The 14,432-nt window shown below is 35.9% G+C and overlaps 1 protein-coding gene across 1 annotated transcript in view; it reads right to left on the bottom strand.

Annotated features, from left to right (window-relative positions):
* LOC143343489 (neuroendocrine convertase 1) overlaps window positions 1–14,432 on the bottom strand; it is a 59,996-nt gene that overhangs the window by 3,245 nt on the left and 42,319 nt on the right. The window contains exons 9-12 of the mRNA XM_076768437.1: window positions 13,969–14,069; window positions 13,649–13,714; window positions 8,352–8,504; window positions 4,112–4,281 (exon numbers count right to left, since the gene is read on the bottom strand). Of these exons, the coding sequence (XP_076624552.1) occupies window positions 4,112–4,281; window positions 8,352–8,504; window positions 13,649–13,714; window positions 13,969–14,069 (490 nt within the window). The remainder of the gene's footprint in view (window positions 1–4,111; window positions 4,282–8,351; window positions 8,505–13,648; window positions 13,715–13,968; window positions 14,070–14,432) is intronic.

The following is a 14,432-nucleotide window of genomic DNA, read 5'->3' as shown; positions in this document are numbered from 1 at the left end:
TATAAAGAGTCACTGCTAGCGTACTCTCTCAGTACGGGTCTCGCGAATTCGGGGGCCTACCTCTGGCCATTAGTGAACTGAGCTGACCAGAACTGACCAGGGCTGACCAGGGCTGACCAGGACTGACCAGGACTGACCAATACTGACCAATGCTGACCAATGCTGACCAATGCCGGGCCGTGGTGAGTAACAGCCAGAATCAGTGAGTTGAATATGATTTTTATTTCTCCAGCTCCCATGTCGGTTAGGACGTTTTGTCCTAACCGACATGGGTGACTGGTTGTATACGTGTTCTCTTTGGCAAGTGTAATGACCGCGTGAATAGTAACACATGTATATTGTTTTATCTTCGGATCTTTTGCTTAAAATTAGAATCTTCTTGCATACCGCGATTTTTAAGATGACAAATGTCATAGTAGATTCAATTATTTTGAATTTGACACTCATTTTAAAATGAATATATAATGAGTACATACATCAGTTTCTCTCGTTCGCTCGTTCTCTGGTTCTCGCTTTCCGAGATTATGTCTCGACTGAAAGGACCAGAGAGTTTTGCTCGATCACCTCTGTTTAATGGAATGAAACACGTGATCACCTGTGTAGTAGGTCTGATAACTCTAACCGCTTCAACCCCGGTGCAGCTTGGTTCAGCTTAAGTGGGGCCTTGGCGGAGGGATTATTCTCCTCTTTATCCGGAAAAGAGCATAACCGACGTCGAGAGGTCTTGATTCAGGTCCTTTCTCAGTACTAAGTTGGGTCCCTTTGTAATCGTGTGTTCTCTGGGACCCGGCGGTGTACGTAGAGAAGTAGAGTGACCAGTTTCAACCGTGACTTGCTTTTCTGATAATCAAGGCCGGGGGGGATCAATTTGATACCCACACTCACTGCACGCTATGAGCACGCGTCGGGTCGCGCCGCGTTTTATTTAAGCGTGCGATGTTTTTGCACGCCGCGATTTTTAGTATGACAAATATCGTACCGTCGATCGAAAGTAGAGTCAGGATTCTAATATCTTTTACTTGTAATTATATTCATCTTGAAATTAGTGTCAAATTTGTAGTTTCCGGTTGTTCTTTATATTTTTCAGTAATTAAATTCACTTTCATAATTGATTTTACGACTTTGGGTATCTTCGATATCGAAAATAACCATAGTCTTTCTTTACTTATTAAAATATATCATTAGATTTACGTGCAAGAAGATATTTCGCGACGAATACATTGTAGAATCAAAGTAACATATATTATGTACTATTTTCACTTTGTCACTGCACTTGCCTGTAGTTGTAGTATCTGTAGGTTTACGAATGTCAAATTTTTGTTTGTTCTATTTCTAATCTATTAAATTTCTGTTACAGAGCATATTTCTATGGAAGTTCTAGGTTTACAGAAGTAAGAATTAAGAATTGTTACAATTTTGTTTCATATTGTTTTGTTTGTGTTTCAGGAAATCATCGTGGGATAAACAGAAAATACAACAGAAACATCAAGGAAGTACATATTTTAATGTATTTTGTTAAATAATTAGATAGGTAGGATGTCAATTAATTTAGATTTATAGTTAGGCAGGAGTTTAGTTGTCTATATTAGCTATTCTATCAGGCAGGCTATATTTTGGTCTACTTCTCTGTTTTGTTGATGGGCATTTACAGACAATTCTCTCTCAGAAAACTCTTTTGTTGGTTGTTTCCTTCGTTGGTTGCAATTTCAATTAACTATTATGTCAGGCAGGGTTCTATTTGAATACAAACTCTAGTTTTGGTTCAAATACTCTCTTCGTTGGTTGTGCACCTTTCACTGGTTGCACTTTCGTTTGTTGCTTCCTCGACCAACGATCGTTGGTCACAGAAGCTCTTTATTAATGGAGGGTGGATGGGATTCGGTTAGGGTGGATCTCCATTCGCAGCAACCTCCACGTGGTGAGATCTGGGTAATATTATTTAGCGTTTAATTAATAATCGTATCATTCTTATCTGGATAATGCAATTATTAATTAAAAACTAAATAATATTAGCAAATTGGCTGCGATCCGCCTTGCATAGATCATTATAAATATAGAGTTTCTTCGCTAGGTTAGTTTGGATTCTCATTGATTATACGGTCGAATTTCAAGAAAACTTCCTTACATTTCTAAAGTCAACGCATTGAAACGGTTAAAATTTGCACAAGAGTATTATAAAAAACCAATTTCATTCTGGAAATCGATCATTTGGAGTGACGAATCCAAGTTTGAATTAAAATCTAACAGTAGTAGTTGTAGTGATTTTCCCAACTCTCCGAAAGCCTATTACTACGTCTGTATTGCTAACGATGGAAATCACGTACATACTTGTATTATTTTAATACGTTCTATAATCGTTTAATCTCGTGAATATTTCAATTCCTGCGTAAATATTGAACTCAATACATTAAAATTGTTCGAATTTTTTACTGTAAGAGTTGCTAACATAAAGGATGTACCGGAAGGGTGGTGAAATCGAATAGGGGTGGTTTTACGTAGAAAACTAAGTAGAAAAGAAAGAATAACATTTTTCTTTTTTTGAAAGGAAAGGAAAAAAGGGAAGGAAAGGGATTTATATTCAAGAACAGTGGGAACAAATATCTCCAGATTATTGTAAAAAGTGAATAGAAAGTATGCCAAAGAGAATTAGTTCAGTTTTGCAAGCAAAAGGGTTGTGGACGAAATATTAAAAATAAATAATATATTAATTATTGGACGTGGTGCAAAACTGAGTCAATCTATTGTTCGTATTATTAGAAAGACTTTCTTATGTTACTTTTAACTGTGATAAAAATAATTATAATGTTTATTTGTTGTTATTCTTGTATATTCCTAGTAATAAATAATGATTTATGCAAAACTTGTGGTCATTGGTTCACTTATGCTCCTTACTGTACGTCTTGTAGTTTTATAATTATTTCAGTACATGTAAAGTTAAGTCAAATATATAACATTTGATTTTGTGTAACAAATTGATACGGTTACTGAAAAACATAGCGGGAAAAATCAGTAGTAATCTATTTCTGTGGCAATTCATTTTCCTATTTAAATCATATCTTTACAAATTATTTGTTACTGAAGATTGTTACAGCGTGTACGGTACTGGTTATGAATGGTTTTTCGTTTTAATTAATCCTTAATTCAGTTTTCTGCCAATATGTCGTCAGTCTTATTTTGTCTAGGATGTTGGAAGTGTGATAATATTAATTTGGTTAATAATGCCACGTGGAAGTTATTTAGGCGAGCAAGGAAAAGGTTAAATTTTAGCTTTTCACAACAGTAATGTGAAAATGCTTAATCGTTGTTATACTATTGTAATGAATTTTTTTTTAAATTCCGATCAATGTTGGCAAAATAAAAAAGGGGGACTAAAGAAGAAGCTTTCTTCCAAATCTCAACGTTTAATCCTTAACATAGTGGGCAATTCCAGTAAAACTTCAATTAAATATGTCTCGTTCGACGATACATCGAATTATTACAAGTAGTTCTCACATAAGAAGACTAAATTTTATTAAGGCTCCACGACTATTAAATCGGCACAAAGAAGTTAGACAAGAGTTTGCATACACAAACATTGATAATGTAACAAAATCTAAACGCATTGTTTTTCATTATTTTAACAGCATCACATAAAAATTGAAAATTTTAGAGTGGTTTTGTAATTACGACACGCAGTGTAGATCAGTGCTTGGTACACTGGCTCATCGTGAACAAATTTCTGATAAAGCATCGAACAGAGTAAATAAATTGAATTTCTTGTAAAATAATTGGACAATCGATGAATCGATAATAGAGTATCAACGTAAGAAGTTGCATGTGTCTGTTGGATATGTTGGCGCGTAAGTGAGAATTTGTTAGAACGAGATCGTAAAGAGTAAAAAGTGAGAGAATTAGTACAAGGGCGTAGAAGAATTTAGGTCGATAGGAGCGTGTGTGGTGTACCTTTTACCATAGTTTAAATTAGTTTTCAACCAGGTTTTTCGCCCGTCTGTCTGCTTGTTCTTAATGCATCTCGCGTTATATTTCTTCTTGACTTTCGTTTCGCGATACGTTTACAGGCAACGAGCAACTTCAAAGCAACGTCAGCTCTCTGAAAATGAAAACAGCGTACCTGAGGGCGCAGCGAGGTGCATCTGAAGAGCGCCGCGAAGACTGTACTCGAGGCTGACCTCGATCTCCACGTGTTCCAAAAACGTTATCTCGTTGCCCGTCGATCGACACTCGTCGCCAGCCTCGAAGCGCAGTCGCCTCTCATTTCCATAAACCAGCCTCCTGTCGATTCTAAAACCGAACGCCACGTTTATTCCTTCGGTACGTCCGCGTATATTAATCGCGAGTTATATTCGCGTACGTCCCTTGTCGATAGAACTTGTTGCAGCATCCTGGAATATTAACTGTCAACATCCAACCACGTTCCCGCCTCGACAGCCGATTCTGGTATTTTAAACATTCCTCGGTACTAGCGTTCCACTTACAATAGGCGTATAATAGTTTATTTTTTCTTTAATCATCTATTTTTTTCGTATTAGAAATTAACAGAAAAGTCTCGAGAGATCAGTTACAGAAGTCTACAAGGCAAAACAGTGAGTTAAGATAATCAAATTGCAGTTTGCATGTTAATGATCAATTATTATAACCCAGAGAGAGCATATCGTAGGTTCATACTCTAATTATTTGCTTGTTTTTTTTTTTTATAAATTCACAGAAAAGTTCCGAGAGATTAGTTACGGAAATATACGTGGCAAAACAGTGCGTCAAGATAATCAAATCGCAGTTTGAATGTTAATGATGAATTATTATAACCCAGAGAGAGCATACCGTAGGTCTATATTCTAATTATTTGCTTGTTTTTTTTTTTTATAAATTCACAGAAAAGTCTCGAGTGATTACGGAAATATACGTGGCAAAATAGTGAGTCGAGATAATCGAATTGCAGTTTGAGTGCCAACGATCAATTATTACGACCTAGACAGAGCATACCGTTGTCACTTTAACGTTCGAGTATTGCCATCCGAGTGGACGATTAATCGTTTGGTGGCACGTTTTCGACAATAGGGTGGAATTAGTGTCCTTTCACGATCCGGGAGACCACGATCGGTCGTGAATGCGGAAACTATTCGACGAGTGGAGGAGATTATTGGGGATTATTCTGAAATTTCAACCGGAAGACATCCCTGCGTCGAGGGATGTCGCCTGAGGTCACCGCGGGGGATTTTAACCAGCTTAAATATGTTTCATAAAGCAGTTAGTTGACAGTAGAGATCGCGTTGCAGGGAAAGATACTTTTTCTTTTAAAGGAACGGGCAACCAAGGCACGAAAAATCTGTTGGGACGTTCCATCTTTTCAACTTTTCCACGGTGCTGCAACGAGTGGTTCAAGTGCTCTCTTAGGCATGTAGAATTTAACGACCTAAAGTCACCGAGCTTTGCTGCGCTTTTTAAAGAACAAGGACGACCCGGAGGTCCGATACGCTCTTTCATCGCGAGAAATTTAAAGCGTCCTCAGCATCGAAACGCGGAAATCGTTCTGCTCTTTATTTCCCCGGTATGAAAGAAGCACCTTGGAAACACCGAGAATGCAACTCGTAATTTTCTTTTTCGCTGTCAGTGCGCTGAAAAATTTTTGCCGATTTTATGAAACATCAAAGGGATTCCTTGTTTTGAAAGAAAGGATGCGTCACACCGTCGTAATTTTTCAGTTGAAAATGTAAACTATCGAAAGGGGTAAAGAGGAATATATTGCACAGTGCATTAGCATATGAATGATGTTTTTGATTTACGGATCACGTCAGTTTGACTGGTGTCAGATTCCATACTTACGGTTACAGGATTCATAATTATTATTTATTAGCAATTTATGTTGAAATTGATTAATGCTACGAATATACGTTAATTTTTAGAATTTTGAAATTTCCTTTTAATATATATATTGAGAGTTTGATAATATACAGGGTGTTCGGCCACTCCTGGGAAAAATTTTAATGAGAGGTTCTAGAGGTCAAAATAAGACGAAGATCAAGAATACTAATTTGTTGATGGAGGCTTCGTTAAAAAGTTATTAACGTTTAAAGTTCCGCCCGTACTGAATTTTTTTCTCGAAAATGAATAGGATTTCGGGGGTAGGCCTATTCACCAAAAATTATTGTAATTGAGCCCCACAACCGAAAATAATTTTTTCAGAACGATTTGAAATTTTTTTAATTTTGACGAAAAATTTCACACCTTCTCGAATTTTTTTCTAGGAAATGAGTAGGATTTCGGCGATACGACTCTTCACCAAAAATGATTATATTTGACCTCAAAACCCAGAAATAATTTTTTTAAAACGATTCGACATTTCTTTTTCGCCGAGAAATTTAGGCACCTACCTCCTGTCGATTTTTCTTACAAATTCGTTTTTGATTTTTAATAATTTTGTTTGACGCTCTACAGAAAAGTTGTCTAATACTTTTCTGTAGGTACCCATGAGCTCTACTTCAGAAAAAAGTTTCATTGAAATATATTCACAATTGTAAGAGTTATGGCTGTTTGAAAATTGGACCATTTTTATGGGGTTTTTCTCATTTTGCGGGGTCAAGGACCAACTTTTCGAATATTTTTGCGATTTATACATATTCTCCATCAAAATACGCGTAGTTTGCTTTTTTAAACATTAAAATCGTCCAATCCGTTCAGAAGTTATGGTGTTTTAAACATACGCGTGAAATTTCAGTGAAACATATCAACGGTATGGTCAGACATGAAATTTTCGGTAATGAATTTTTTTCTCGAAACTGAGTAGGATTTCGAGGATATGTCTATTGACCAAAAACGATTGTAATGGACCCCCGTAACTAAAAATAATTTTTTTAGAACGCTTTGAAATTTTTTAATTTTGTCGTAAAATTTCACACCTACTCGAATTTTTTTCTCGAAAAGGGGTAGGATTTCGGGGGTATGTCTAATGACTAAAAATGATTGCAATTGACCCCCGCAACTGAGAATAATTTTTCCAGAACGATTTGAAATTTTCGAATTTAATTGTTAATAAGTTTTTAACGAAGCCTCCATCAACAAATTGATACACTTAATTTTCGTCTTATTTTGGCCTCTAGAATCTCCTATTAAAATTTTTCCCAGTGGTGGCCGAACACCCTGTATAAATATCTACATATATTCTTCATACATTAAAGAAGTAAAAAATGTAAAAAAATCAATTTTTTGAAAGTCCTAGACCGGAACCGCCTCTTAAAGAAAACTCCACGTTTGATGTAACCGTCAACGTAAAGAGTTTCAATGAAAATATGTGCAATCAATGTCTTACTCAATTTTTTTGCTAATAATAACAATTGTTTAAACGCAAATAATTGATTCGTTCGGATTTAGTTTTCGGTTATATCAAAATATAGACATAAGGAATAAGGCTGGCGGGGAAGCGGGTTTCCGATGGGAATGTTATAAATAACCGCAGTTCGTTCAAATATTCGTCGTTGGAGGCACCGCACGGGAATCACGTTCGACCTGTGGTAATCCAAATGGACCATGAGAGGTAAATCCTACGTGCGCTGTGCTCGCGTGTGGTGAGTTCGGATGTAGCGAACTATGCCAAAATTATCGATTAACGAACGCGTATCTACGATTACGTGTTAAAAATCTGACAAATTCTTCGTCCGTACGGAAACTGTACACACAGTGGCGGACATATACTTACGAATAATCGCACTTTCATTGTTATTTTGTTACGGAAAGCTTTCTTACTTAAATCGTTCTATTTTTATTGTATGCTGAGGTATGTACTATTAATCTCTGTTGTATCTCTTACGTAACTTTGTTATTATAGACGGTAAATAACACTTTGTTTTAACTCTCCGTAAGACGAAACGCAAGAAAGACTTTAATTATTGTTATCGAAGGAACGATGAATCGTTTTATTTATAATTTAACAATATTAGAAATCAATATAAAACAACAAAACAAATAATATTATTATAACAGTTAACTGAAACTTTGGTTAACTTAGACATAGAATTTGAACAGACCATTAGGTGTCTTCTAGTATCGGACGTAGCATAAGTCCAGAACGTAACTCAACATTTTCAGTGTAATTTAAAGCGATCGTAAACATAGTTATCCGGACATTCAGTTAATTAATAATTACCTCGCATTTTTTAAACGTATATGTATGCCATTAAGAAAACTCAGTACTAGTATATTTTATTACTAACAACAGAACCTTAACACTTGTTCGTAAACATATGTCTGCCACTGTACGTATCTAGTATAACGGTTTTACGATTAGTAAAAAGCCACCTTACGCTCTGACATCGAACAGAATATTATTTACGTTAAAGTTTTAGTTTCGATGGACTCACATTCTGGCGACGTTCACTTTGCAGATGGTTTTTCCCGGCACGTTGGTCCAATTGGAGCCCGCCGTGACCAGCGCGTACGCGTTCATAAGTCCGAAGCCGAAACGTGAGTTGAACCAAAATCCAGCGGAGTTTCTGAACCAGCCTGGATTCTGCCTGAAAGTTGACGCAATTACTGGGCTCCCCGGCGTGAAAAGAAGAACGACGCACGTAAAATAAAACGGTCCCCAGCCAACTACAGAGTAATCCCTTTTTACACGCAGGGGGAGGGGGACCTATATCCCGCCTCGACTAAGACCAGTTAATTTAACTTCGTTCCTGTTTCGAATCTACTTTACTCGTAATATTGTCGACTTTTCTATGAAACGTCTTCCATTTCATCACAATTATTTAAGGGGGAATTCGCTTTTAATGCTGTTACACGAGAATCCCCTCTCAATTAACCCTTAAATGGAGTCTCAATCTCAACTGTATTATTTTACCTAATGTTGATTTTTACCAAATTGGTAAATGGAAATCCACTTTCCATGAAAGCATTTAAAAAATAATGAACCAATGGAGGATTACATCAATTTTTAGATTACATTTATATATATTAAATAGTAATTCACTTAAGGGTTAAGAAAATTTTTCGTTTGTTGCGTTCTGTTCTCTATGATGAATGCTACGTTGCATACCAACTGTGGTTAATCGAATAGGATTTAATAAATGATAATAAGAAACAGACTAAAAAAATATTTTCGTTTAGTTTAAGGGTCTGTCGTTCGATTTTTTATTCTAGAAGGAACGACATTTATTATTTCACCCAAAGTCGATAAAACGTAACGAAAAAAAAATATTTGCATCTTGAAATGTTAAAGAATATATAGGGTGATTGGTCAACACTGGGAAAAATTTTAATGGGAGATTCTAGGGGCCAAAGTAAGACGAAAATCAAGAATATCAATTTCTTGACTGAGGCTTCCTTAAGAAGTTATTAAAAAATTTCAAATCATTCTGAAAAAATTATTTTTGGTTGCGGGGCTTACTTATAATTATTTTTTGGTGAATACACATATCCTTGAAATCCTACCCACTTTCAAGAAAAAAATTCGAGTAGGTACTAAAATTTTTAGACGAAATTAAAAAATTCCAAATCACACTAAAAAAATTATATTTAGTTACAGGAGTCAATTACAATCATTTTTGGTCATTAGATATATCCTCGAATTCTTACGCACTTTCGAGAAAAAAATTCCTCACCGAAAATATAATTTCTGGCCAGAAATGTTTGCCCGAAATTTCATGCAAATCTTTAAAACATCATAACTCCTGAACGGATTGGACGATTTTAATGTTTAAAAAGGCAAATAACGCGTATTTTGATGGAGAATATGTGGAAATTGCAAAAATATTCAAAAAGTTGATCCTTGACCCCGCAAAATGAGAAAAACCCCATAAAAATGGTCCAATATTTAAACAGCCATAACTCCCACAATAGTGAATATATTCCAATGAAATTTTTTTCTGAACTAGTGCTCACGGGTACCTACAAAAAAGTATTAAACAACTTTTCTGTAGGGCATCAAACAAAATTACTAAAAATGAAAAATGAATTTTTAAGAAAAATCGACAGGGGGTAGTCTCTAAATTTTTCGGTGACAAAAAAAAATTTCAAAACATTCTAAAAAAATTATTTTCACTTGCGGGGATCAATTGCAATCATTTTTGGCGAATACACATATCCCTGAAATTCTACCCACTTTCGAGAAAAAAATTCGAGTAGGTACTAAAATTTTTAGACGAAATTAAAAAATTTCTAATCGTTGTAAAAAAATTATTTTCACTTGCAGGGGTCAATTGCAATCATTTTTTACCATTAGACATATCCCTGAAATTCTACCCACTTTCGAGAAAAAAATTCCTTATCGAAAATACAATGTCTGACCATACATTGAGTGATTCCCCTGAAATTTCATGCGAATGTTTAAAACATCATAACTCCTGAACGGATTGAACAATTTTAATGTTTAAAAAAGCAAACTACGCGTATTTTGATGGAGAATATGTATAAATCGCAAAAATATTCGAGAAGTTGTTCCTTGACCCCGTAAAATGAGAAAAACTCCATAAAAATGGTCCAATTTCCAAACAGCCATAACTCTTACAATAGTGAATATATTTCAATGAAACTTTTTTCTAAAGCGGAGCTCATGGGTAGCTACAAAAAAGTATTAGACTACTTTTCTGTAGGGCGTCAAACAAAATTACTAAAAATCAAAAACAAATTTTTAAGAAAAATCGACAGGGGTAGGTGCTCACATTTCTCGGCAAAAAGAAAATTTCGAATCGTTCTATAAAAATTATTTCTAGCTTTTGGGGTCAAATACAATTACTTTTGGTGAATACACATACCCCCGAAATCCAATGCACTTTCGAGAAAAAAAATCGAGTAGGTGTGAAATTTTTCGAAAAAATTAAAAAATTTCAAATCGGTCTAAAAAAATTATTTTCAGTTGCAGGGGTCAATTACAATCATTTTCTATCATTAGACATATCCTCGAATTCCTATGCACTTTCGAGAAAAAAAATTTTTTACCGAAAATATACTGTGTGGCAGGAAATGTTTCTATAACTTTTTAACGAAGACTCCACCAACAAATTAGTATTCTTGATTTTCGTCTTATTTTGGCCTCTAGAATCTCCCATTAAAATTTTTCTCAGGTGTAGCCAAATACTCTGTATGTGGAAAGTGATGAAAAGTTTCATCGAACCCTTACGCTATAAAAATATTGTCACACATCTCTTCTCGTTTTACCATCTTACATAAGTCTCCCCCTTTAAGGGTTAATGAAACGAGGAGGAGGTGATCGTGACGATGTTTCTAATTATTTGCAAATACAGTAACCGCGAGATCATAAACAACACGACCTAGTAGAGGTAACTATCGAAGGAAGACAAGTAGAAGGCACGTTGTTTGAATGGTGAAACCGCGTTGTAACCCTGACAGACGATCGGCCGCGGTACGGAGCGAGCCAACCGACGTGTTATTTTTACCAGAGAAAGCGAGGGATCCTTCCTTCCTTCCTGTTCGTTTCACCTCAATTACTGTTTCTCGTTGAAACGACACGACCTACATTCCCGTCGGTCGCGGGGCGAATAAGAATGACGCGATACTTTAATCCAGCGTGATTCGCGATGCCCGGCGAGCAGAATGCACGATCGACTCGTCTCCTTGCCTTCTTTCTCCGCGCCTCGATGAATGGAGAAAAAGGTTCTCCCGGAGAGGAAAATCTGTGGAAACGTTGCCAACGGGTACCGCGTATTGAACCAACCGAAAACCCGTCCTGGCGAAAAGCACTCCAAGTCGAATCTTTTGCCCCGAACAATTGTAAAATGTACCCTGAAAATAACCAAGGTACGAAAAAATTCTTTTCCTCGGTGCATAATTACACAGTTTATTCAGCCTCGAGACTAAAGAGTTTACGTTCAACCGTTCGTTCGGAAGAAGTTCTTCGAACATGTGTAATTTTCGTTCGAGCGTTTAAAAAATTGGTTTGTGGATTTACGTTGGAAATTTTAATCGAGTATAAAAATCAATACAGTCGCCTCGATTGTTCGAAACGAAACGTGCACGCTCTCTGTGTATTTATCGCCGTATATGTGGACGAAGTAAATTAATCTGATTCGGTTCACCGGTAGAGGAATTTAATTTTTTATTAATATTTCCAATCGAAGAATTTAATTCTGTCGATGTGTTATTCGAGCACAGAGAGATAATTTCATTATTCGATATTCACCATTCGCGCGCAGTTTGCCTTTGATTAATACAAATTTCTCTAATTAACCAAACGACGGTGTATAATTAACCGTTTAGTGTACAGGCTCGGTGACACATACGGGCACCCCTAATCATCACACATGTGTCAGTGGACACATGAATAAAGATTTCTTTTCGTCTCGATTGGGCTAAAGTAACATTTTGGATTTGAGTAAATCGAATTTGATTTTAGAAATACGATCTTTTCAGACAAATGTATCTAAACGTATACAACGTGTCTACTTTATTATTACTAGACTGTGGATCTTTATGTAAATTCGTACCTTTATTAATAGAATTAATGAAATAGAAGCTTCGTAGAGGGTTGTCAACCCCTAAATATAATAATTCATATGTTACTTTAACTATTTCTTAGATGTTTGTATTTGTAGTATTTTTTATACAGGGTGTTCGGCCACCTTTGGGAAAAATTTTAATAGAGGATTCTAGAAGCCAAAATAAGACGAAAATCAAGAATACCAATTTGTTGATGGAGGCTTCGTTAAAAAGTTATTAACAATTAAATTCAAAAATTTCAAATCGTTCTGGAAAAATTATTTTCGGTTGCAGGAGTCAATTACAATCATTTTTGGTGAATACATATACTTCCGAAATCCTACCCACTTTCGAGAAAAAAATTCGAGTAGGTGTGAAAGTTTTCGACAAAATTAAAAAATTTCAAATCGTTCTAAAAAAATTATTTTTAGTTACGGGGGTCCATTACAATCGTTTTTGGTCAATAAACATACCCTCGAAATCCTACTCAGTTTCGAGAAAAAAATTCATTACTGAAAATTTCATGTCTGACCATAGCGTTAATATGTTTCACTGAAATTTCACGCGTATGTTTAAAACACCATAACTTCTGAACGGATTGGACGATTTTAATGTTTAAAAAAGCAAACTACGCGTATTTTGATGGAGAATATGTAGAAATTGCAAAAATATTCGAAAAGTTGGTCCTTGACCCCGCAAAATGAGAAAAACCCCATAAAAATGGTCCAATTTTCAAACAGCCATAACTCTTACAATTGTGAATATATTTCAATGAAACTTTTTTCTCACGTAGAGCTCATGGGTACCTACAGAAAAGTATTAGACAACTTTTCTGTAGAGCGTCAAACAAAATTATTAAAAATCAAAAACGAATTTGTAAGAAAAATCGACAGGGGGTAGGTGCCTAAATTTTTCTGCGAAATTTAAAAGTTTCAAATCAGTCTGGGAAAATTATTTTCGATTGCAGGGGTCAATTACAATCATTTTTGGTCAACAGACATACCCTCGAATTCCTACGCACTTTCGAGAAAAAAATTCAGTACGGTCAGAACTTTAAACGTTAAAAACTGCTTAACGAAGCCTCCACCAACAAATTAGTATTCTTGATTTTCGTCTTATTTTGGTCTCTAGAATCCCCCATTAAAATTTTTCCCAGGGTTGGCCGAACACCCTGTATATTACATAATTATTACTAATCTTTTAATTCTGATATTTATTGTCTCACCTGAGAGGGCTGTATTCTGAGGTCCACACGATGAGATGTTGCACGTCCCTCCACGTGAGATTTTCGCTTTAAAAATAACAAGCAGATTACTCCCAAACCGCCTCTCTAATCGAAATTTCGTGGAATCTTTGGGACCATGTTGAAAACTCTGGGAGGAAGTTTAATAGAGGCAAGTTCTTTGATGAACGGAAGCTGATAATTCTAATGACCCTTCTTTCGAATTGGACGAACTTTGGTCGAAAGTATGATAAGACTGAGATAGCGAGGCAAAAGTTTCGAGGCAGCGGGATACTCGAGTTATCATTAGGCGAGTTACGTACTTTACTTGCAGAGCCAGGGCCAATATTCCAGCTGCCAATGGCGCGGACGCCGAGGTGCCAGTGTGTCGCGTCGTGCAGGTATTCTTCAGGTCTGTAGTCGCCTGGAAACACGGCAACGGAATTCGTTTAATTATTTACTCGGCCAGTAAACTGCATTCGGTTTATTTTGTTAACCAGAAGTTCGGCAAAACTTGCTTTAAATCGCCCACCGCGGAATCGAATGAACAAATTTTCATTAATGTTCCCTATAATTGAGACGAAAATATAATTATTCGAGATTCATAGTTCAGAACGAGCGTGTTCTGCGTGTCATTTCGAATAATAGAACTCTTTACAACGACGAGTCTGACTAGTCCGAAGTTTTTGACGTCAATCATGAAATTTTAATTCTGAGAAAACTACAGAATGTAGTTAATATGCAAAAATATAAGAAATACTTAAAGTAAGATACGAATTATTATATT

The sequence above is a fragment of the Colletes latitarsis genome, chromosome 7 (genome assembly GCF_051014445.1).
Source record: "Colletes latitarsis isolate SP2378_abdomen chromosome 7, iyColLati1, whole genome shotgun sequence".
In the NCBI taxonomy this organism is placed as follows: Eukaryota; Metazoa; Arthropoda; class Insecta; order Hymenoptera; family Colletidae; genus Colletes; species Colletes latitarsis.
This window is presented reverse-complemented; position numbering and strand designations above follow the sequence as displayed.